General features: G+C 52.3%; 1 protein-coding gene across 2 annotated transcripts in view; it reads left to right on the top strand.

Moving 5' to 3' along the window:
• Positions 1-24247, top strand: part of RYR1 (ryanodine receptor 1) — a 117694-nt gene that overhangs the window by 25377 nt on the left and 68070 nt on the right. For both annotated transcript variants that reach the window (XM_065899310.1, XM_065899309.1), the window contains exons 24-46: positions 244-551; positions 1366-1568; positions 2702-2876; positions 3015-3223; positions 6103-6497; positions 7454-7586; positions 8401-8561; positions 9203-9368; positions 11361-11447; positions 11622-11848; positions 13464-14076; positions 15604-15855; positions 16199-16399; positions 16734-16845; positions 18103-18249; positions 19891-20164; positions 20909-21023; positions 21109-21241; positions 21623-21717; positions 22982-23117; positions 23363-23549; positions 23636-23744; positions 24124-24244. In XM_065899310.1, the coding sequence (XP_065755382.1) occupies positions 244-551; positions 1366-1568; positions 2702-2876; positions 3015-3223; positions 6103-6497; positions 7454-7586; positions 8401-8561; positions 9203-9368; positions 11361-11447; positions 11622-11848; positions 13464-14076; positions 15604-15855; positions 16199-16399; positions 16734-16845; positions 18103-18249; positions 19891-20164; positions 20909-21023; positions 21109-21241; positions 21623-21717; positions 22982-23117; positions 23363-23549; positions 23636-23744; positions 24124-24244 (4559 nt within the window). The remainder of the gene's footprint in view (positions 1-243; positions 552-1365; positions 1569-2701; positions 2877-3014; positions 3224-6102; positions 6498-7453; positions 7587-8400; positions 8562-9202; positions 9369-11360; positions 11448-11621; positions 11849-13463; positions 14077-15603; positions 15856-16198; positions 16400-16733; positions 16846-18102; positions 18250-19890; positions 20165-20908; positions 21024-21108; positions 21242-21622; positions 21718-22981; positions 23118-23362; positions 23550-23635; positions 23745-24123; positions 24245-24247) is intronic.

Raw genomic sequence — 24247 nt, 5'->3', positions numbered from 1 at the left:
GTCAGTGAAGTCAAAGCCCTTGCTACGGTCACAGGATCCTGGGGTCAGAAGTCAAGTATATCAAAGCTTATTTAAGGGAGTCGTAGAACCCTGATGTCAGAGACCAAAGGTCAGAAATTTCAAAGCTCAAGGCTAAAGATCATGGAATCTGAAGGACAAGGGTCAGAAGTCAGGGAGCCCATAGCACAGAGCCTAGAAGTGGAGGTGAGGGTCTTGTCCCACCGAACCCCGCCACACCCGCAGGTACATGATGAGCAATGGGTACAAGCCAGCGCCTCTGGACCTGAGCCACGTGAGACTGACGCCCGCGCAGACGATGCTGGTGGACCGGCTGGCGGAGAACGGACACAATGTGTGGGCACGAGACAGAGTGGCCCAGGGCTGGACCTACAGCTCTGTGCAGGACATCCCTGCACGCCGGAACCCTCGCCTTGTGCCCTACCGCCTGCTGGACGAGGCCACCAAGCGCAGCAACCGGGACAGCCTCTGCCAGGCCGTGCGCACCCTGCTGGGCTACGGCTACAACATTGAGCCGCCGGACCAGGAGCCCAGTGAGTGCTGACCACAGGCCCCTGACCCTGAGTCCTACCCTGACCCTAACCCCGGCCCTTGACTCCTGATCTCTGACCCAACTCGCCTCTCAATGGGCTACATCTACAGCACTGACCCTCTCCCCCCCAGCCCTGACACTCTGTCCCTGACCCTGAACCTGATCTTGACCACTGACCTTGACCTGACTCAAGCCCTGCCTGGGCTACGGCTACAACACTGAACAGCCAGACCAGGAACCAGTGAGCGCTAACCCTGACCCTGACTCCAATTCCTGACCCCCAGCTACGACCCCTAACTCCTAACCTCTGGACTATAGCTATAACATGGAGCCACCCAACCAAGGACTTAAAGAGCCTCTAATCCCTACTCCTAACTTGACTCCTGACCTATCACTGAGCCCCCAATCCCAGCCTCAACCCTCAACCCTGACTGTGGTCCTCAACTTTCAATTTCTTAACCCCTGACCCCAGCCGCAATTTCTATCCCCTCCCTGACCCTGACTCTCTCTTCCTGATCTTACTCTCAACCCTTGATTCTTACCATTGACCTTAATCTTGACCCTTCACCCCAGACCATGACTGTGACTGACCCGACTTTCTTCCTCAATGCCTCTGTCACTAGTTCCTCTGTGAAGCTCTGACTGCAAAGGGATGGAGGAGAAGTCTCAGTAGGTCCCTCCTGCCTCTCTGAGATTCCCCAGGTCTTCCCTAACACCAAGAATTGTCCCTTTCCTCCCAGCCCCGCAAAGCCCTTACCTTTCCTGGTCTCTCCCACCAACCCAGCCTCTCTGACTCTGCCCGGCCCCATTTGTAGGTCATGTGGAGAGCCAGTCTCGCTGGGACCGGGTGCGCATCTTCAGGGCAGAGAAATCCTATGTGGTGCAGAGCGGCCGCTGGTACTTCGAGTTTGAGGCAGTCACCACCGGCGAGATGCGAGTGGGCTGGGCGAGGCCTGAGCTGCGGCCTGACGTGGAGCTGGGAGCTGATGAGCTGGCCTATGTCTTCAATGGGCACCGCGTGGGTAGCTCCCTGGGCTCCACTCTACCAGACTCTGTGGTCCTTCCCACAGCTCATACACTCCAGCCCTGCCTCTACCTGTGCCTCACTCTGTCCGCCCATCTCTGACTCTACCTTCCCACTCATCTACCCATTCTTCCATGTATCCTTCCCTCTCTCTGTCCACGCATATGTCCATCCATCATCCATCTCTCTATCCAACCATCTGTCTGTCCATTCATCCATCCTTCTCATCTGTCCAAAGAATCATTTAGTCATCCACGTTGCCATCTATTCATGTAGTTGTTAGTTCCTCAATTCACCTGTTCAGTCAATTTGTGATTTCATTTATCCATTCATCTATCCAATAATTTAATGCATAAGTACATCATCTATTTATCCATCCACCCATCCATCTACCTATGTGTCTGTCTACACTTTCTTCCCTCCCTGCATCAACCCAGGTAGACTCTCAGCTTTCATTTCGTTCTTCCATCCAGCCATATACCCTGCTTCCTATCCATCCATCTCATTATCCATTTATCTATTCCGGGGGCATATGGGTATATTTGGGTCCATATGGGGGACATTGACAGGTTAGTTTTTCCTTTCCATCCCTCTACTTGCTGCTGTCCCCAACCCTCCACTAGCACTTTGGTGGTCTGTATAACCCCAGCCCCAGTCATGGAAACAATAGAGAACCCAGGCAGAAGGGATGAGATACAGAGATTAGTGGGAGGGGAAAGCCTGAAAGCTTATCCTTTAAGGATCATGGATGCAAACGTGGGGTGAGATGGGGGCCACCGTGGGGGTGAGCCCTCTTCTGTCCCACATGCCCTGGAGCTGACACTTGTATCTTTACGTCTCCCCTTGCTTCTGTATCTCCCCGTTCCTCTGTGTGTCTCCCCTGCACCACGTCTCCCGTTGCTTCTGTATCTCCCCGTTCCTCTGTGTGTCTCCCCTGCACCACGTCTCCCGTTGCTTCTGTATCTCCCCGTTCCTCTGTGTGTCTCTCCTGCACCACGTCCCCCGTTGCTTCTGTATCTCCCCATTCCTCTGTGTGTCTGTCCTGCACCACGTCTCCCGTTGCTTCTGTACCTCCCCGTTCCTCTGTGTGTCTCTCCTGCACCACGTCTCCCGTTGCGCCCTCACAGGGTCAGCGCTGGCACTTGGGCAGTGAACCGTTTGGGCGTCCCTGGCAGTCAGGTGATGTCGTGGGCTGCATGATCGACCTCACAGAGAACACCATTATCTTCACCCTCAACGGCGAGGTCCTCATGTCCGATTCAGGCTCTGAAACAGCCTTCCGGGATATTGAGATTGGGGATGGTGAGGGCTGGCCTTGTGGCCCCTTTCTGGTTTTCTTCCATCTCACCTGACCCTACTTTCCACAGTACCTCCTTCCCCATGGCTGCCCCTGCCCTGCCCATCTATCCTCACCCCTGCCCATCTATCCCCTCCCACTAGGCTTCCTGCCCGTCTGCAGCTTGGGACCTGGCCAGGTGGGTCACCTGAACCTGGGCCAGGATGTGAGCTCCCTGCGGTTCTTTACCATCTGTGGCCTCCAGGAAGGTTTTGAGCCATTTGCCATCAACATGCAGCGCCCGGTCACTACCTGGTTCAGCAAGAGCCTTCCCCAGTTTCAGGCCACGCCCCCTGAGCATCCCCACTATGAGGTGAGGACCGACCCCACTCAGCACGCTCTGATCTGCTTCCAAACCTCATTCTCCCCACAGTTCTCTTCCCCAAGCTTCTCTTTGGCTTCTTTGTTAGCCCACAAACCGTGTAGAAGTGGGTGTCAGGATCATGGGCTCCCAGGGCTGCCTTGTAGGGTATAACCTTGGCAAACTACACCTTTCTGGGCTCCAGGTACCGTGCCTACAAAATGGGGGAAGGGAGAAAAGAGAAGCTGGATTAAGTGACCCCAGTGGACATTTCCAGCCCTTATAACTATCTAATCCTACAACAAGGTTTAAAGAAATATAAATCACTGGGTACATTTCGGCACCTTCCTTACTAACTGTTACCTGTGGTGGTATTTTGGGGGTTTGTTTGTTTATTTATTTATTGCCGGCCACAAAGCACGGCAGCAAGCTTGTGGGATCTTAGTTCCCCGGGTCCTTGGCAGTGAGAGCAAGGAGTGCTAACCACTGGACTGCCAGGGAATTCCCATGGGTTTGTTTATTTTTAGTAACTCGTCATTAATCTGGTATCCTAATTTTTAGACCCTAGTGCCTTTCTTTCCCAAGGTTAAACTCAGGGTCAGATTCTGACAATAAATCAAAGTGATACAGTCTTTTTCTCAACCTGGGAAGAACTTGAATTCCACGTGGCTAAGCTTCAGCTGGTACTTTAGAATCAGACCTGGAGTTGGCCTTTTACCTGCTGTATGACCTGGGCCTGTGACTGTCTCCTCCTGAGCCTCAGTTTTCCCATCCTAGGCATCGTTCAGATCTCCTTCTCTCTCACATTCTCTCTCTCTTTCTCTTTTCTGAATTATTTAGGTAAGTTGGAGACATCATGCCTCTTTATCCCTAAATATTTCAATGTGCATTTCTTCAGAACAGGCTGTGCTCTTACAGAGCTGCAGTTATGAAAATCAGGGAATTTTACATTGATACATACTGTTACCTAATTTACAACCCATATTCAAATTTCGTTAATCGTGGCAATGATGTCTCCTTTTTATTTTTCTGGTCCAAAATCCAATCCGCAGTTACACATTGCAGTTAGTTGTTATGTCTCTTTAGTCTTCAATGTAGAATATTTCTGAGTGTTTGTCTGTCATGATGCTGACATTTTTGAAGAGTACAGACCAGTTATTTTGCAGAATATTCCTCATGTATTTGGCACGAATACCATAGCAAAGAGGTTGTGTTCTTCTTGATGCAGAATATCAGGGCGGCACATCATGTCATTATGTCTTATTACTGATTACATTAACTTTGACTGTTTGGTTATAGTGGAGTCTGCCAAGTTTCTCCACCATCAAGTTACTATTTTTCTCTTTATAATTAATAAATAATTTGTGGGAAGGCATTTTAAGGCTAGGTAAAAATGGAAGGGTTTTAAACCGGGGAATGTCCAGTCTAGATCTGAGTTTTGGAACGGTCTCTATTGACAGTGGATTGGAGGAGGCGAGAATGGGAGCGCAAAGACCAGAGAGGTGCCTGGGGCGGGAGAGGATGGTGGGGAAGACGTGAACCTCCCTATCCCTGCCACTGCCAGATGGTGTTCTCAACCCAAATAACAGCATGCTAGACAGCAGTGAAAATGAATAAACTAACCTACCCACAACCACATGGACGAGTCTCTCAGACATAATGTTGAATGAAAGAAGCCGGACACAAAAGAGCACATACTGTAGGATCCCATTCACAGAAAGTTCAAGAATGGGCAAAGCTAACCTGTGATGTGCTAAGTCAGAAGGGCGTTAACTGTGAACGAATAATCAGACATTAAGTTACTTTGCATACATATCACAGGAAGGAGATGGTCAGTAGGCTTGCCAAGGAGCAGAGGTAGAACAGGATTTATAAGAGAGGTGGGAGAGAGGGGAGAAAAAGACCCTGCAGACAGTCTTGGTTGCACGGTTTTGGGGTGAATTCATTGGCTGGTGAAGAGCACAGAGGTCTCTCTTGGCAATTGGTCCTTGAGGAGGTCACCTTGAGGTAGGGCATCAAAGAAAGGGAACTGCTCCAGTTGTCAATGGAGTCTCCAGAAAACTTGAGAGTCTGTCTTTGGAGCGCACAGGCCGGGCACCTGTCCCTCTCTCAGCTCCTGCCCTTTATTTAGGCCAGGTCGGTGCATTTCCCTCATCAGAATCCCTCACTATCTTTGAGTGTAGTGACTAAACGGGCACTGAGGGGACCCCCAGGGGGACTGGTGGTGTTCCATTTCTCCATCTGAGTGCTGGGTACATAGGCGTGGTCCCTCCAAAACCTCATTGTGCTGTGCACTTATGATGTGTGCATTCTTCTGAGTGTTATATTTCCACAACCAACAAGTCTAACAGAAATTCCTCTGGGGAGCCTTTAAAAAAATCTGACCCTTCTGGGCTGCTCTCCCCAAGAGAGCAGGAGGGCAGAGGCCTTGTTCTGTTCACTGATGTGTTCCCAGCACTTGGAACAGTGCCTGGCACACAGTAGGTGCTCAGTAAATATTTGTGTAGTGTTAGATGGATGGATGGGTAAATGGATGGATGGATGGATTGGTGGGTGGAAGGATGGAAGAATGAATGGGTGGATGGGTGGATGACCTGGTCTGGAGTGAGCCGTGTGCGCAGGAAGGTTTTGAAAGCTCCCCAGGTGATTCCAGTGTCTGATCAGGGCTGCCCACTCTACAAAGGTGTCCAGACAAAGGTAGACAGAAGGCTGAATGCACCCCACGGCCAAGCTGTGTGTCCCATGGGAGTTCGTACGCTCGGAGGAGTGAGTCTTTGGCTAATTCTCACACGGTGCTCTAAGGCCTAGTGGTGACTCTGTGTGTAATAAGGTTTAGGACCAATGGCCTAGCTCACCCTCCTGGCTCAGTGCTTCCTGCCTCACCCCCACAGGTGACTCGTGTGGACGGCACCGTGGACACACCCCCCTGCCTGCGCCTGACCCACCGCACGTGGGGCTCCCAGAACAGTCTGGTGGAGATGCTCTTTCTCCGGCTGAGCCTTCCGGTCCAGTTCCACCAGCACTTCCGCTGCACCGCAGGGGCCACCCCTCTGGCACCCCCTGGCCTGCAGCCTCCCGCTGAGGATGAGGCCCGGGCAGCGGAGCCTGATCCCGACTATGAAAACCTGCGCCGCTCAGCTGGGCACTGGGGCGAGGCTGAGGGGGGCAAAGAAGGAACTGCCAAGGAAGGGTCATCCGGGGGCACCGCCCAGGCTGGGGTAGAGGCCCAGCCTCCCCGGGCAGAGAATGAGAAGGATGCTACCACGGAGAAGAACAAGAAGAGAGGGTGAGTCAAGGGTGGGGCAGGGTGGGGTTTGGGGGGCTGTCCTGGGACCCCCAATTAGGCAACCTCAGTAACTTGAGAAATCCCACTGTATCCCAAAGTGGGCCCATATATGCTAAGTGGGGTCAGATTACTGAGGGATCCTGTTATGTCTCGAGTGAACGCTATTATTTCCCTGGGCTGCTCTAATTTCCCTGAGAATGTAAAATCGGGATGCCCCACTATATCTATGGAGAGCTCCACGGTCCTTGGGGTACCAAAGCTTTTCATCCAGTGGACTTCATTATCTGTGAACACTAAAGGGGACCTCAGAATCTTGGGAAAGTTGACTGTACCCCAAGGTATCCCAGTGAATATCATTGGTCTTCTAAATTGGGGTCACTCCTGTGTCTCAAATGTACCCCCAAAAAACTAACTTCAGGGGAGACCCTCAAAGGGCATTCAATGTGAAATGAAACTAAATCTGCTTTTCCCCTACTGTGGCAGTAGTTTTCAGTGGGATTTAGTTCTGTGTCTCTTGAGGGGATGTTTGGAAATGATGGGAGATTTTTAGTTATCACAGTTTTGGGGGGAGGTACTGCATGCTGGGGACTCCAGGGATTCTACATGTCTTCAATGCACAAGGCAGTGCCCAATGAAGAATTGTCCTTTCCCAAATGCCTTTAGCACCCATATGAGACATGGTGACTTAGGGGACCATTGTGTGCTCCCCAAGGGAACCTCCATGTTCCCGGAGGCACCTTTAAATCTGGGTAACCCGGAATTTGAAAGCACACAGCTCCTCCACGGTGGGCTATGCTGGTGCAGTTGGGAATTTCATCCCTCTAGAGGCGAGGCCTTGGGTATTAGAAACGAGGTTTATTTAGGATGGATGTGGAGGCACGAACGTTGTGATGGAGAGGGCTGGGGAGCTGGGCTTGAGAGTGAGTCTCATGACAGCCTCTCCTCTCCACCACCAGGTTCTTGTTCAAGGCCAAGAAGGCCGCCATGATGACCCAGCCACCAGCCACCCCCACTCTGCCCCGACTCCCTCGCGAGGTGGTGCCTGCTGACGACCGTGATGACCCTGAGATCATCCTCAATACCACCACGGTGGGAACCGGGGACCCTCAACTTCAGGCCTTCCCCTCCAGATTTCCAAATTTCATGCTGTAATCCCCAGTAATTGCCCTTATCTGGGGACACCGCGATATATACAGGAGACCACAAAATACAGTGCACATCAATTTAACCCTTTGAACCCCTAAATCCATATAGCTAAGGGGCCTAAAAATTGCAGGGAACACAATGAAGCCATGGGGCACACTGATAGAACTCCCAGGGCCCCCCAAATCCCAGGGATAAACCAACAGAGACTTGGCACCCCAACGTTTGGGTTCACCCATATAAACTCAACACCCCAAACTTAGTAGCTATTCTAGTATATTCCTGGGAACCAGAATTCACAAGTATTCCAATACAGTTTGGGGATTCACCAAATCTGGAATATTTTCTGAGACAAGCAGCCTAGTGGTTAGGATCACGGGCTACCTGGGCGTCACTTCACGGCTCTATGTCTTCTCTGCTGTGGAAGCGCTATGGTTTCCCCATCAGTAAAATGGAGATAAAAAGTGTATCCGCTTGATGTAAGGATTGAAGTGAGTTCATTTGTGAGCTATTATTTATTTATAACATTGCTGTATAACCTGGGGAGGGACCCAAATTTGGGTGTATCACAAAACAGTCCCAAAGGATTCCCGAATCTAGGAATACATCAGTAAATACAGAAACAGAAGGACACAGACCCAGGGGGTCTCAAATCCAGCAACTTCTTGTTAAAATCCCAGAGAACACTGAGAATCCAGAGAAGTCAACTCAGAGTCTCAGGGAAGCCCACTGACCACCGGTCCCCCCTTTGCCTCTTCAGTACTATTACTCTGTGAGGGTCTTCGCCGGCCAGGAGCCCAGCTGCGTGTGGGTGGGCTGGGTCACCCCCGACTACCATCAGCACGACATGAACTTCGACCTCAGCAAGGTCCGGGTGGTGACGGTGACCATGGGGGATGAGCAAGGCAACATCCACAGCAGGTGCGGGCAGGGGCGGGGGCCGTTGGAGACCGGAGGTCAGCGCTGGGCACCTCCTCCTCCTTTCCTCCTCTCTTTTTTTTTTTTGCGGTACGCGGACCTCTCACTGCTGGGGCCTCTCCCGTTGTGGAGCACAGGCTCCGGACGCGCAGACGCAGCCGGTCCGCGGCATGTGGGATCTTCCCGGACCGGGGCATGAACCCATGTCCCCTGCATTGGCAGGTGGACTCTCAACCACTGCGCCACCAGGGAAGCCCCTCCTCTCTTCCTGCTTGTCTTCCTCCCATGGATCCTGCTCTGTGTTTTCCCTCCTCTTCTTCGTCCATTTCTTTTCCATTTTCTCCTCCTCTTCCATCTTGCCGTCCTCTTTCTAGTTTACCTCCTTTTTCTATCCTCTCGTCCTGCTCCGCTTCTCCTTCTCCTCGTTCTGGAACCCCTCCTTCCCCCCACCAGCTTCTAAGAATTCTAGCCCCGAGGGGCTCAGGGTCTGGGGTGAGGGGTTTCAGCACTCAGGTCTGCAGGTGGCGGGCGTTTGGGGGTGGGGCTCTGAGTCATGGTATTCCGGGAGCTCAGGGAAGGGGGTGTCCAGGGTCCAGAGCGCCTCGGCTGACGATCCGGGCACTGATCACTCCTGTGTCCTCTAGCCTCAAGTGCAGCAACTGCTACATGGTGTGGGGTGGAGACTTCGTGAGCCCCGGGCAGCAGGGCCGGATCAGCCACACGGACCTCATCATTGGCTGCCTGGTGGACTTGGCCACTGGCCTAATGACCTTTACCGCCAACGGCAAAGAGAGCAACACCTTTTTCCAGGTAAGCCCAGCCCTCATTCAGCAACCTAGCAATAGCGTCCTCGTGTCTCAGCATCCCGGGACCCCTCCCAGACACCCTCTGAGGGCAGACCCCAGAGAGACAGGATAAAACAGCCTCAGGACAGGCCAGAGCTGGGAGGTTCCTGGGAGACCACCTAGGTGCACCATTCCTCGAACTGACATCCAGAAAGAGGGAGACAGAACAGAGCCTTGACCTTGGAGAGAGGTCCATATCCCTCTTGGGCTGGGTGATACCAGTCGCCACCTTTTCACCAATCAGGGCACATCCTGGGATGGGCCAAAATTCTAAGGTAGGATTTTCCTTTTCATCACTTTATTATGAAAGATTTCAAGCATACAGCAAAATTGAAGGAATTGTATCATGAATGCCCATATACCTACTACCACGAATCTGCTATCCATCCATTAATCCATCTAACTTTATTTATTTTATAAAACTTTATTTTAAATGGAAAAATTTTTAAATACACAAAAATAGAACAGCATAATGAACCTCCATGTCTCCATTACACAGCTCCAACTAGTACCCACTCACGGCTAACCTTGGTTCATCTTTATCCACACCCACTGGAGTATGGTTTGTCTCAGATATACGATAGTTTGTCTCTTTTCAGTATGTATCTCTAAAAGATGAGGATTCTTTTAAAAAACATAGCCACAATACCACTGTTGTCTTAAAAAAACCCCAAGAATTCTTAGATATCACCAAATATCCAGCCCATGGTCAAACTTCTCTGGTTGTCTCCAAAATGTCTTTTTACTGTTTGTTTGAATCAGAATCTAAATAAGGAGATATGTTTTGGTTGGTTGCTAAGTCCCTTCAGTCTCTTTTCATATGTAGATTTCCCTTCCATTTTTTTTCTTTTTTTCCCCTTTGAAATGTATTCACTGAAGAAATCAGCTGTCTGTCTGGTAGAACTTTGCTCCTCAAAGTGTGGTCCCTGGACCAGCAGGTTCTGCATCACCTGGGAGCCTGTTAGAAATGCAGAATCTCAGGCTCTTACCCAGACCTGCCCAATCAGAATCTGATTTTTTTTTTTTAAGAGGGCTTGAATTTTAGCTCAGTTTTTTTTATTATTTATTTATTTATTTATGGCTGTGTTGGGTCTCCGTTTCTGTGCGAGGGCTTTCTCCAGTTGCGGCGAGAGGGGGCCACTCTTCATCGCGGTGCGCAGGCCTCTCACTATCGCGGCCTCTCTTGCTGCGGAACACAGGCTCCAGATGCGCAGGCTCAGCAGTTGTGGCTCACGGGCCTAGTTGCTCCGCGGCATCTGGGATCCTCCCAGACCGGGGCTCGAACCCGTGTCCCCTGCATTAGCAGGCAGATTCTCAACCACTGCGCCACCAGGGAAGCCCCAGAATCTGATTTTTAAAATAAATCTCAGGGCATTCGTGTGCATGCTACCATCTGAAGAGTGCTGGCCTCGTTTCCCACAGGCTGAATCTGGCTGATGCACACCTGAGGTGTCATTTAAAGATTTTCCTCTGTCCCCTGTATTTTCTTGTAAACTGGGAGATGGGTCCAGATTAGATTGGATTAGGTTCAGGTTTGACAAGACTGCTTCCCAGATAGTGGTGTTTGTTGTGTTAGAGCCTGGGTGGGTTTCTCTTCAAAGATCAGAGGGGCTGCAGGGAAAGGCAGTCAGAGGATGCTTTTTGAACTTTGAAGAATAAATAAGTGCTTGGGAGAGAAACAGGAATGGCATTCGTGGGTGGGGGTGGGCACAACGTGCGCAAAGACCCAGACCACAGGTTGCCCTGGGGGAGGTGGAGGAGGTTGGCCTCATTGGATCAGAGGAGGTGCAGCCCGTGAGCCACTTCAGGGCTCTTGCGGAGCCTCCAGTGCCTGAGTTTGGATCTGTAGACACCAACAGCATCAGGCTGGGGCAGCTGGCTCCCGAGTTGGGGGTCCAGAGTCAGTACCACCTCCAGTTCATCTCCTTCCTCACCCTGCCCTCTTCTCCCTTTCCAGGTGGAACCCAATACAAAGCTGTTTCCTGCCGTCTTTGTCCTGCCGACACACCAGAACGTCATCCAGTTTGAGCTGGGGAAGCAGAAGGTCAGGTTGCAGTGGTGGGGCGCTAATGGGGGCAGGCTGAGGACAGAGGTGTGGGAGGTCAGGCTGGCAGAGCGGCTGAAGTGGGGGGAGAAATCCGGGAGGTCTTCCTGGAAACAGAGTGGCGAGAGGGAAAGGGTGGGGGGTCCTGATACGTGCATACCCCTGTGTCCCCAGAACATCATGCCGCTGTCGGCCGCCATGTTTCTGAGCGAGCGCAAGAACCCCAGCCCACAGTGCCCGCCGCGGCTCGAGGTTCAGATGCTCATGCCCGTGTCGTGGAGCCGCATGCCCAACCGCTTCCTGCAGGTGGACACGCGGCGTGCGGGCGAGCGGCTGGGCTGGTCCGTGCAGTGCCAGGAGCCGCTGACCATGATGGCGCTGCACATCCCCGAGGAGAACCGGTCAGGGACAGCCCCGGCGCCCAGGGGTGGGGCGGATACTGCAAGCGCTCTGGGGTCTGGATCCCACCCGGTGCCCCTCCCCACTACCCCGGGACTCCAGACAACACCCCAGGGAGCCCCGGACCTCCCTTACCATCCCCAGATAACACTCCAGGGGGCTCTAAATCCCTTTCAGCAGTCTCAGACCCACCTCAGGGGACCCAGACTCAGCCCAGTCATCCCCAGCTAACACCCCAGTGGACTCCAGACTCACCTACGGGGCTCCAAACCCATCGCAGGGAGTCCAGATCCACATCAAGGAGACCACACAGCATCCCAGGGGCTTCAAGTGCACCTCAGAGAGTCTTGCACATTATTCAGAGAGGCCTGGAGGCACCCCAGGTTCTCTTGGACATACCCAGGAGACTTTAGAGGTATCCCTTGGAGATATCTAACCCGCTCCAGGGGACCCAGGCACACCGGGCTAAAGAGTATTCACATGGATGACAGGAAAGCTTTTAAGGACTCTAAATGTGGCCAGGATCCCAGACTCACCCGAGGAAGATGCTTCATCTTTCCTTTATTCACTGATTCGACAAATAGCTCTGAGCTCTTCCTGTGTGACAGCAGAATTCTAGCCTGGAGACACCAAACTCTTGTGAACGGACATTCTAGTAATGCTCTTGTATAACTCAGGAGACTCAGACCTGCCCAGGAGGACTCAGACACATCCCCAGGGGCCTCAGACGTACCCATTTATTCATTTGTTCCTACAACAAATATTTATTGAGCACATACTATTTGCTAAGTCCTTTATTTATTTATTTTTGGCTGTGTTGAGTCTTCGTTGCTGCACGTGGGCTTTCTGTAGTTGCAGCGAGCGGGGGCGACTCTTCGTTGCAGTGCCCAGGCTTCTCATTGCGGTGGCTTCTCTTGTTGCGGAGCACGGGTTATAGGCGCGTGGGCTTCAGTAGTTGCGGCATGCAGGCTCAGTAGTTGTGGCTCGCGGGCTCTAGAGCACAGTCTGGGTAGTTGTGAGACTGGGTAGTTGTGAGACTCAGAACAACTCACTTAGTTGTTCTGCGGCATGTGGGATCTTCCCGGACCAGGGCTCCAACCCATGTCCCCTGTACTGGCAGGTGGATTCTTAACCACTGCGCCACCAGGGAAGCCCGCTAAGTCCTTTTTAGGTGCTGGGAATATAGCAAACAAACAAACAAAAGAGGCAGAAATGTCCTGTACTGGCGGAGTTTACATTCTGGTGGTGCTCAAATATAACCAGGGTACTCAGACCTGCCAGAGGGGGATTCAGACCCAACCTAGGATCCTAGATACATCTCAGGGTCACCAGATATTTCCCATGGACTCTTAGATCCCCAGAGTACCAGACCATCCCATGGATCCCAGATATATGTCAGGGAGCCCTCAGACCACTGAGGGACTTCCAGAACCATTAAAAGACTTCTAGACTCAGCTCCACAGACCTCACAGCACCTTGACCCAGCAGAACACTGGGATTCGCTGCTGGGGCCACCAACACTCCCCTGAGCACCTCTTTGCCTCTCTGTGGTCTGTGTCTCTGTCTCCCACCTCCTCTGCCTGCTGAGTCCCTGAATGTGGCCCATCTCCACTGCAGATGCATGGACATCCTGGAGCTGTCGGAGCGCTTGGACCTGCAGCGCTTCCACTCGCACACCCTCCGCCTCTACTGCGCTGTGTGCGCCCTGGGCAACAACCGTGTGGCACACGCTCTGTGCAGCCACGTGGACCAGGCACAGCTGCTGCACGCCCTGGAAGACGCACACCTGCCCGGCCCCCTGCGTGCAGGCTACTACGACCTCCTCATCAGCATCCATCTCGAAAGTGCCTGCCGCAGCCGCCGCTCCATGCTCTCTGAGTACATTGTGCCCCTCACTCCTGAGACCCGTGCCATCACCCTCTTCCCGCCTGGAAAAAGGGCAGATAATGGTCCCCGCCGCTACAGCCTTCCTGGTGTCGGCGTCACCACCTCGCTGCGGCCTCCGCACCATTTCTTAGCTCCCTGTTTTGTGGCTGCCCTGCCAGCTGCTGGGGCGGCAGAAGCTCCATCCCGTCTCAGCCCCAGCATCCCTCTGGAGGCTCTTCGGGACAAAGCACTAAGAATGCTGGGGGAGGCAGTGCGAGACGGTGGGCAGCACGCACGCGACCCTGTCGGGGGCTCCGTGGAGTTCCAGTTTGTGCCCGTGCTCAAGCTTGTGTCCACCCTGCTGGTAATGGCTTCCTCCTGCTTCCCTCTGGCCTGTTCTTTCACATTCCAAATCATCCATCCATCTGTACATACATACCTCCATATGTTCCCCTCCCATTTATACATCCAACTACCCATTCATCTCTCTGTCCATATACCCTTCACCTTCCAACTTATCCTTCTGTCATCTACTCATTCACTTTTCCTTCCATCCATTCGTCTGCCATCTATTCATCTGTTCAGTAATCACTTCCTTCTTTCCATTCATCCATCCAACCAACCGTCATTCATCCATCCTCCACCAACCTTTCCATCCATCCACCTATTCATTCAAACATACCCCCATCTTTCCATCCAAATGTTCCTCATCTATTTATCCTTCCAGTCTCCACCCAATTATCCATCCATACATACATGTATCCATCTAACTTTCAATCTAGTTGTCCATTCATTCACACATCATTACATCCACCATTTCATCTATTCATCCATCCCCCTACCCATTTATTTATTAATCTATCTTTCCCTTCATGCATTCAACCATCAACCTCCTTCCACCTGTGCATCCACTCATCCACCCATCCACAGATTCATCCATTTCTCCATCTTCCACCTATCTGTCCATCAATCCATGCATCTCTCTATCCATATATATTAAGACCCATCCACGTACCCACAAATCCATCCAACCATCTACACCCTTTAATTCACCCATTCTCCATCCTTCTACCCCTTCTTCATTTCATGTACCCTTTCATTCACATAACCATCTAATGACTCATCCATATATCCATCCATCCATCCAATTTTTCATACACAAACCTATCCACCCATCCACATATCCATCCTACCCCAGTGCCTGGTTATTTACCCATTTATCTATTTGCCCATCTACTCATTTACTTACTTATGCATCTGTCAAACCATCTATCCACCCACCTATCTATACATCATTTATCCTGTCATCCATCTACCCACCATCTCTTCTTCCACCTTCACCTTCATCTCTCAGTTCATCATCCACCCATCCATCCATCTCCCCATCAAACCTCTACTATTCCATTTATTAATTCATCCACCCAGTCACCCAGTCCTCCGCCTGTTCATTCATCTCTCGCTCTTTCCCCACTATTTTTCCCTTTTATCTACCTACTCTCCTTCCATCTGATAGCATCTTCATTATGTTGACTGAGAGCTAGCATATGCTGGGAGCTATGAGGGCCTCAGGTGTAGGGTGTGTCCTGTTACAGAGTAACAAATGCTCAAGCTTGGGAAAACGGACACTTGTGAAGGGAGAGGTGCTCGTGTTTGGCTATGTAGTCTGGCCCATGTACGTGGGACACAGGGTGTGGATCTGGGGGGATCTTAAGGAGGATGGATGGCAGGGCGTGGGGTGTGTGTGCCTTTCCTGCTTGTAAGAGGAGCCATATACAGCCAGTGCAGGAATGAATCTGGCCTGTGCGGGAGAAACAGATCTGGGGAGTGAGGCTGGGTCTTGATTATGGAAGCCTTGCAGGCCACAGTGACAGAACCGGGCTTTGTCCCATAGGTGATGGGTATCTTTGGCGATGAGGATGTGAAACAGATCTTGAAGATGATTGAGCCTGAAGTATTCACTGAGGAAGAAGAGGACGAGGAGGACGAGGAGGACGAGGAGGAGAAGGAGGAGGACGAGGAGGAAGAGGCACAGGAGAAGGAAGATGCAGAACAAGAGGAAGAGGAGGCGGCAGAAGGGGACAAAGAAGAAGACTTGGAGGAGGGGCTGCTACAGATGAAGCTGCCGGAGTCTGTTAAGTTACAGGTGGGCTGATTCTTCCTGTTTCCCAGCCTCCATCCCTCCGGGCTAGTACACACAGGGTCTGGTGGGGCTTGAGTCTGGACTTTGTCCCAAGGCACTGGGGAGCTGTGGAAGGGCATAAAGCGGTGGAGTGCTGCTGGCTTTGAATGAGCTATCTGGTTTCCACGTGGGAGGTGAATTAGAGGGATGAGACCGTGGAGATGGCCGGCTTGAGGATCCAGGCGGGAGACAGTGGTGGCTCGACCAGAGCAGGGCTACGGAGTGGGGAGAGAAAGCAAGAAAAGTTTCAAGGAAGTCCTGATGGTCTCACCACCATCCCTCCTACTGCATGGCTGTCATCCCCCAGATGTGTCACCTGCTGGAGTATTTCTGTGACCAAGAGCTGCAGCACCGTGTAGAGTCTCTTGCAGCCTTTGCAGAGCGCTACGTGGACAAGCTCCAGGCCAACCAGAGGGACCGCTACAGCATCCTCGTGAAAGCCTTCACCATGACCGCAGCAGAGACTGCCCGACGCACTCGCGAGTTCCGCTCCCCACCCCAGGAGCAGGTCCTCTGACCCCTGACCCCAGCTGGCCTTGCTGTCTAAACCCAACCTCTACCTCTCCCCTTACTCCGATCACTGACGATGCTCACTTAACCTCTAAATCTGAGCTTGACCTCTGACCCTATCCATATACTTAGCTGTTACTCTTCTACCTCTCTCTGAACCAGACTTCTGAGTCACCGCAGACTGACCCTCACTCCTTTCGAACCTTTAGTCGCCCAGATATTCTTCGCTAATGACCTTAGACAAGAACTCACGATAGGGTCTTTGATCCTTGACTTCAGAGTTCCTGCTCTGGGGTCTCTGACCCTCATTCTAGTCTTTGACCTTCCCCTAGATCAACATGCTGTTGCACTTCAAAGATGCTGACGACGAGGAAGAGTGTCCTGTCCCTGAAGAGATCCGACAGGATTTGCTCGAATTTCACCAAGACCTGCTGACACACTGTGGTAAGAGAGGAGATCAGAGAATCCTCCTCCCGAACTTGCTCTTGAGACCTGTCTCGAAGTTTCCTAAGATTTCCTGATCTTAAATATCTACAGTATTTGTGCAGTGACTGTTGGTAAAATGAATGAGTGACTGAATGAATGAGCATGTCAGTGAACAGGTAGATGACGAGTGGAAGGATATGTTTTTATGGGTATTTGGGTGGATGTATACGTGGACACGTGGCCATAGGCTATAGCTGGATGGAAGAGTGTGTGAAGTGATGGAGAGAAGGATGGCCGAATAAAGAAATGCGTGAAGAGACGGCTGACTGGTTGGATGAATGAAAAGAAGGATGGCTGGAGGGATGGATGGCTGACCTCTATTTTTTCTCGTAAGTTAGCTGATAATCTTACTGAGATTTTCTTATATGTGGTGAGTCGTTTTTCCCTGGCTGGCTTTCAAGATTTCTCTTTACCTTTGCCTTTAGGCGGTTTGAGTATGATCTACCTAGGTGTGGAGCTCAATGAATTTATCCTACTTGAGCTCTTTTTGTTTTTTGCCACACCATGAGGTTTGTGGGATCTCAGTTCCCCAACAAGGGATCGAACCCAGGCCACGGCAGTGAAAGCCAGGAACCCTAACCACTAGGCCACCTAGTTTCTTGGATGTGTAGATTAATATTTTTCATCAAATTTGGGACTTTGAGGCCATTATTTTTCCAAATATTTTTCTGCTCCTTTCTCATCTCTCCTTCTAGGACTCCCATTATGCATCTGTTGGTACACTAGATGGTGTCCCACAGGTCTCTGAGGCTCTGTTAGTTTTTCTTCAGACTGGATAACCTCTGTTGTTCTACCTTCAAGTTCATTGATTCTTTCTCCTACCAGCTCAAGTATGCTGTTGTACCCCTCTAGTGTTTTTTAAATTTCAGTCTTTGTACTTTTCAACTCTATATGGTTATTTTGTATATTATCTACCTCTATTAATATTCTCTGTTTGATGAGCCATTGTCATCATAATTCTCTTTAATACTTTAGACTTGATTTCCTTTAGTTCTTTGAAGATACTTGCAATAGTTGATTTAAAAGACAAATGATCCAAGGAATGAATAAATGAACAAACATGAACATATAAAGAAACAAATGGAAACCCCCATGAATGCACACATGAATGAGAAATGAGTGAGTGGACACATGAATGAGTAACGAAGTAAATGATAGAGCAGATTCATAAGCAAACAGATGAATGACACGTTCTCTCTTCTTGACCACCTCCAGGAATTCAGCTGGCGGGGGAGGAGGAAGAACCAGAGGAAGAAGCCACCCTGGGCAGCCGCCTGATGAGCCTGTTGGAGAAGGTACGGCTGCTGAAGAAGAAGGAGGAGAAACCGGAGGAGGAGCCACCTGCTGAGGAGCACAAACCCCGTGAGGACTGGGGCCACCAGGGATGGCACAGGGGTGGGCCAAGCAGCCCTGCGCTTGGGGAGTTTCTGGGTCCAAGAAAGGCCACCAGGAGTAGCCCAAGGGACGGGTGGATGGGTATTAATGAGAGAGGAGGAGTGGAGAGAGGGGTGAGAGGGGAGGCATGCTGGAGGCGTGGCCCCAAAGTTGGGGCTGCACGGTGTGTGTGTTGGAACAGTGTGGTGCGTGGCTGCCAGAGCAGAGGCATACATCCAACCTTGGGATGGGGCAACTCCTGCACCACCATGGCTTCCACGTACTTGTGGCTTTTCTTTGTTTTTCCCTTATTTCTTGGTGAAATGATTCCTATGCTGAGGGGTTAGGAAAGCAGTCATGATAAATGTTGGGCCCGTGGGTCATTAGGCAAACTATATATTAACACCATATAACAAGGACAGAGTCCCTAACATTGGTGGAGGGTTTATTCTATAACATTCAAGAAATTTTATTGGGCCAACTCCGGGCCAGGCACTGTTGGTAGGGCCAGGGAATGTAATAGGGGGAAGAGTCAAAGCCCCTGCCTTCAAGGAGTTTAGAATATTACAAAAGATACCAATATACATGTACCATAATGTCAGATGGCCACACATATTAAGAAGAAAACTAAAGCTGAGTGAGAGGAGAGAGAGGGACAAAGATGGAGAGGTTGGAGTGGGGGAGTGAGGTATGCAAAGATCTGGGGAAAGATGATTGGTACCATAATGTCAGATGGCCACACATATTAAGAAGAAAACTAAAGCTGAGTGAGAGGAGAGAGGGGGACAAAGATGGAGAGGTTGGAGTGGGGGAGTGAGGTATGCAAAGATCTGGGGAAAGATGATTGGTACAGAGGGAACAGCCAGTGCAAAGGCCCTGAGGCAGGAAGATGCTTGGTGCGTTTAGAGACCAGTGTGGCTGGAGCAGAGTGAGCCGGAGGAGAGGTACAGAATATGAAGTCAGAAGTGATGGGTCCAGATCGTGTAGAGCAGACGGAAGGAAGGTAGGACATGTCACAGGTCATGAACTGACACCATCATTCAGTGCCAGTGCAGGAAGGTTTCTCCTGACCCTGAGACACAGGAGACATCTGTCTTCTCTCCCAGAAATCCTGGGAAGAAAAAGTATTGGGAGAGAAAGAGAGACAGGGAGAGAAATGGATGCTGGATATAGGAGAAGAGAGTCCTGGGGACATCGCCAGGGAAAATAAAAGAGTTCATTTTTGACATAATTTTCAGATGACACCAAAGTCTTCACAGTTTTTCTTTGTGTCTGTTGTCTCCCATGATGAAAAATCAGCAGTGTTTTTACAGAACAATTGGAATTACCACTTGCACTTTCAAAGGTGCTCAGAATAATGCCTTGGTACTTTGCAGTGATACAAATGCTTTTTCCTCTTAAAGCTTTTAGGGGGACACTTACGGTCTGGGTATAGGGTGAAGAGGATAGAGAGACTCCTAGAGCCACAGAACAAAATCTGCCAGAATCTGCCCCCTCCTGGCAGGGGGAGGGCGGGGGGTGGGTGGTTAGTAACTGAGAAGCCGTCTGGAAAGAGGGGCGCCCTCTGTACCGTTTTCGCTCAAGGCCCTGGCCAGGAAGAGTGCTCCTACCCTTGTGTCCCCTTCCCAGAGTCGCTGCAGGAGCTGGTGTCCCACACAGTGGTGCGTTGGGCCCAAGAGGACTTCGTGCAGAGCCCCGAGCTGGTACGGGCCATGTTCAGCCTCCTGCACCGGCAGTACGATGGGCTTGGGGAGCTGCTGCGTGCCCTGCCCCGGGCCTATACTATCTCACCCTCCTCCGTGGAGGACACCATGAGCCTGCTTGAGTGCCTTGGCCAGATCCGGTCCCTGCTCATCGTGCAGATGGGCCTCCAGGAGGAAAACCTCATGATCCAGAGCATTGGGTGAGGCCCCGCCCCTCCCCTGACGCTGCAGTCCCCGGGGAAGGGAGGGGAGACCTTCCGGCTCAAGCTTGTCTGGATGCAATAATGTGTCCTTCCCCACTTCTGCCCCATCCTCAGGGGGGTGTGCTCCTCCCTGATGAGCAGCTAGCCCATCTCCCTAGGTAATGTCCACCCCCCGCCCCGTTACCTCTCCACCCACCCCTGGGTAACAGCTCCTACTCACCTGTGACTCTTGGCTCAAGATTTACCCTCTTTGAACTTCGGTTTCTTCATCTCTAAACTGGGGAAGAGCCACGCTTATCTTGAAGAGTTGTGGTGCGGCTTCAGTGAGCTCATGTAGCGGTAATAACGGTAATAATAACGATAACAATAGTCGTGAGCACTCAGTGCCCAGTGAGCCTCATTCATTCATTCACTCAGCAAACATCTGCTGAGCACCTGCTGCGTGCCAGGCCCTTTCTAGGCACTTGGGGTTACAACATGCAACGTGATAGAGATCTCCGCCCCAGGGGAGCCTGCCTTGGATCCTCTGGTTTCCTTGTCTGTGAGAGAGGGACAATTCTAGTTCCCGCCTCCCAGAGTGGACATAAGGATTGAATGAGTTCAGATCTGTAAAGGGAGCGGTGCCGGGCACAGACTAGGAGTTCAGTAGATGTTAACTTTTACCACAGTGGTGGTGATGGCTCCTGCAAGGGTCTGGAGGCTCTCCCTAGACTTGCCTCCGTGCACTCTACCTGTCCACAGGAACATCATGAACAACAAAGTCTTCTACCAACACCCGAACCTGATGCGGGCGCTGGGCATGCATGAGACAGTCATGGAGGTCATGGTGAATGTCCTTGGGGGTGGCGAATCCAAGGTAAGGGGGCTGCGTGGGCCGGGGAGCTCAGGGGAGGGGGCCCCGGAGGGCAGGCACTGACCACCAGCCCACCCTGCTTGCCCAGGAGATCCGCTTCCCCAAGATGGTGACCAGCTGCTGCCGCTTCCTCTGCTACTTCTGCCGCATCAGCCGGCAGAACCAGCGCTCCATGTTTGACCACCTGAGCTACCTGCTAGAGAACAGCGGCATCGGCCTGGGTGAGGAACCCCGAGCCCACTCGTGGCGGTCCACCCAGGCTGGCCCCACTCTCTGCTGGCTCACTTAGTCATTTAACAAATACTCACTCTTAACTCACCCTGGATCTGGACCTGTAATGAGCAGTGCTGGGGATACCCAGACAGCCCTGGCCCTGGCCCAAATGGGGTTCACAGTGGAGTGGGGTAGACAAACCCATCCCAGACAGTGTCAGCCTGGACTGGTCAGGCCTGGGATGGAGAAGCACAGTCAGAGGAGGCACCTGACCCAGGCTGGAAAAGGGGTGGTCAAGGAGGGCTTCCTGGAGGAGGTGAGGCAAGCAAAAGTGAGACAGTCAGCTAGGCACCTCCGAAGAGCATTTTCACCGCCTCTCACCCCCACAGGCATGCAGGGCTCCACGCCCCTGGACGTGGCAGCTGCCTCCGTCATCGACAACAACGAGCTGGCCTTGGCGTTGCAGGAGCAGGATCTGGAGAAGGTGTGGAGGGAGAAGGCCTGGCCCATACCTGGCCCCTTGGGGCACCTGCTGATTTGGGTCCCACTCTATGGGTGCCATTGTGCATGGTCCAGAACTGAATCAGAAGGGGAATAATTTGCAGCAAAGGGACAGGACCCAGTCACTCGCTCACAGGGCTGAGTGAAAATCCACACCCACCCTCCCCAGCCACGTGGGCTTGGCACGTTTCTTGGCCCTCTGTGCTCCCTGCTTCTGTGTGTAGCAGTGAAAGGCATGGGCTCTGGAGCTCAGCAACTTAGATTCAACTCCCCGCCCCTACTCCCGGCCCCACTCTCTTGCTCTGTGGCCTTGGACAAGTGGCTTAAATTCTCCAGGCCTCCATCTCCTCATTTGTAGAATGAATATAATAGAAACAATTTCACACAGTTGTTCTGAGGATTAAACAAGTTAACTCACGAAAGCATTTACAAAGCAGTAAGCACTCTCTAACAGTTATCTACCATTATAGTATTATTTATTTAACAAATGTTTTTGAGCATCTACTATGTGTCAGGACCCATCCAAGGCAGTAGGGGTATGACAGTGATTGAGAGTCAAAAATCCTTGTCCTTGTGAAGCTGACATTCTAGTTGGGAGGATGGATAATAAACAAGTAAAATATGTGGTGTATTAGCTAGTGACGAGCGTTAAGGAAGAGAAAACGTGAGCAGGGGAGAGAGAAATATCAAGTGTCGGGAGGGCGTCTGAGTTTAGACACAAGTGGTCAGAGAAAGCCTCACTGAGAAAGTGACCTTCAGGTAAAGCTCTGAAGGAGATGGGGGCCATATGGACATGAGGGGGAAGAGCATTCCAAGCTGGGAAGCAGCCAGTGCAAAGGCCCTGAGGCAGGAGTGAACCTGATGAGTCCGAGGAACAGCAGAGAGAGCAGTGTGCTTGGAGCAGAGGGAGACAGGGTGAGTGCTAGGATGTGAGGGCAGGGAGTTGACAAGGGCAGATTGTGTGGAGGGTCTGTAGGCCACAGCGAGGGCTCTGGCTTTAGTCCTAAGTGAGACAGTAGGGGTCTCTCTGACTGTGTGGGGGACAGACTAGGGGTTGAAGGGAACAGTGAGCCCAGGGAGGAGGTGGCTGCGATGGTCCAGGTGGGAAATGATGGTGGAGGATGAGGGTTATTGTTTGCTGAGGGATCCAAATTGGATTGTGGAGCTCCAGGGATGGGCAAGGACTTGAGCCTTGGGGAGGAAGGTGGTGTGGGTATAGTCTCTGGCTGAGCCTCCTGTGCCCCCAGGTGGTGTCCTACCTGGCAGGCTGTGGCCTCCAAAGCTGCCCCATACTCCTGGCCAAAGGGTACCCAGACATCGGCTGGAACCCCTGCGGCGGCGAGCGCTACCTGGACTTCCTGCGCTTCGCCGTCTTCGTCAACGGTGAGGCAAGGGGTGACGGTAATAGGGCGGGAGGCTGGGGGTCACTGGCCAAAGCCTCCCTCGGGTGTGGCCCACATCCTGGGCCACAGGCCTGGCCTGGGCAGGGATGCCTCCAAGTGGGCGCGGGGCAGGGTCTGGAGGTCAACGGGGGCCTGACGTTCACCCCTGAAGTGCCAGGTCAGGGGCTGTCCAGGCAGGACCCTGGGCAGTGGCTCATGAGGCCTCCTGACCCCGCGAGCCGCCAGGTGAGAGCGTGGAGGAGAATGCCAACGTGGTGGTGCGTCTGCTGATCCGCAAGCCTGAGTGCTTCGGGCCTGCCCTGCGGGGCGAGGGCAGCTCGGGGCTGCTGGCCACCATCGAAGAGGCCATCCGCATCTCCGAGGACCCCGCGAGGGATGGCCCAGGAGTCCGCAGGGACCGGCGGCGTGAGCTGTGAGTCTCCTGCCCCTTCCTCGACAGAACCACCACCCTCCCCAAGCCCCTCGCTGCCTCCTCACACCACCCGCCTTCCCCTGCAGCTTCGGGGAGGAGCCCCCCGAGGAAAACCGGGTGCACCTTGGACATGCCATCATGTCCTTCTACGCTGCCTTGATCGACCTGCTGGGACGCTGTGCACCAGAGATGCATGTGAGACCTGAAGGCTGGGCTGGGGGGCGGGCACAGCCAACCTTGAACCTCTTCATTCAGACATTCAACAGCATTGATGTAGCTCTTGCTATGCGTGTGGTCCTGGGCTAGGCAATGCTGGGGACACACCAGTGGCTGAGAGAGTCCCTGGCCCCGCTCTCACAGAGCTCTCAGTCCAGTGCGCGAGATCAGGCAATGAAAGCCAGTGGTAGTCAGGGCTGCAGGGAGAAGCACAGGCAGAGGGGTCAGGGCTGGGAATTCCAGAGTTAGCCCCACGAGACGGAGTCTTTACCTGCCAGTGGGCTGGGAAGGGATGGAATGGGGGAATGACCGTATGGGGCAGGGGATGCCTGATGACATGCCCACCTCCCCTCTCCAGCTAATCCAAGCCGGCAAAGGCGAGGCCCTGCGGATCCGCGCCATCCTGCGCTCCCTCGTGCCCCTGGATGACCTCGTGGGCATCATCAGCCTCCCACTGCAGATCCCCACCCTGGGCAAAGGTG

The sequence above is a fragment of the Phocoena phocoena genome, chromosome 20, assembly GCF_963924675.1.
Source record: "Phocoena phocoena chromosome 20, mPhoPho1.1, whole genome shotgun sequence".
In the NCBI taxonomy this organism is placed as follows: Eukaryota; Metazoa; Chordata; class Mammalia; order Artiodactyla; family Phocoenidae; genus Phocoena; species Phocoena phocoena.
Note: the sequence above shows the minus strand (reverse complement) of the source record. Positions and strands in the feature narration are given on the sequence as shown.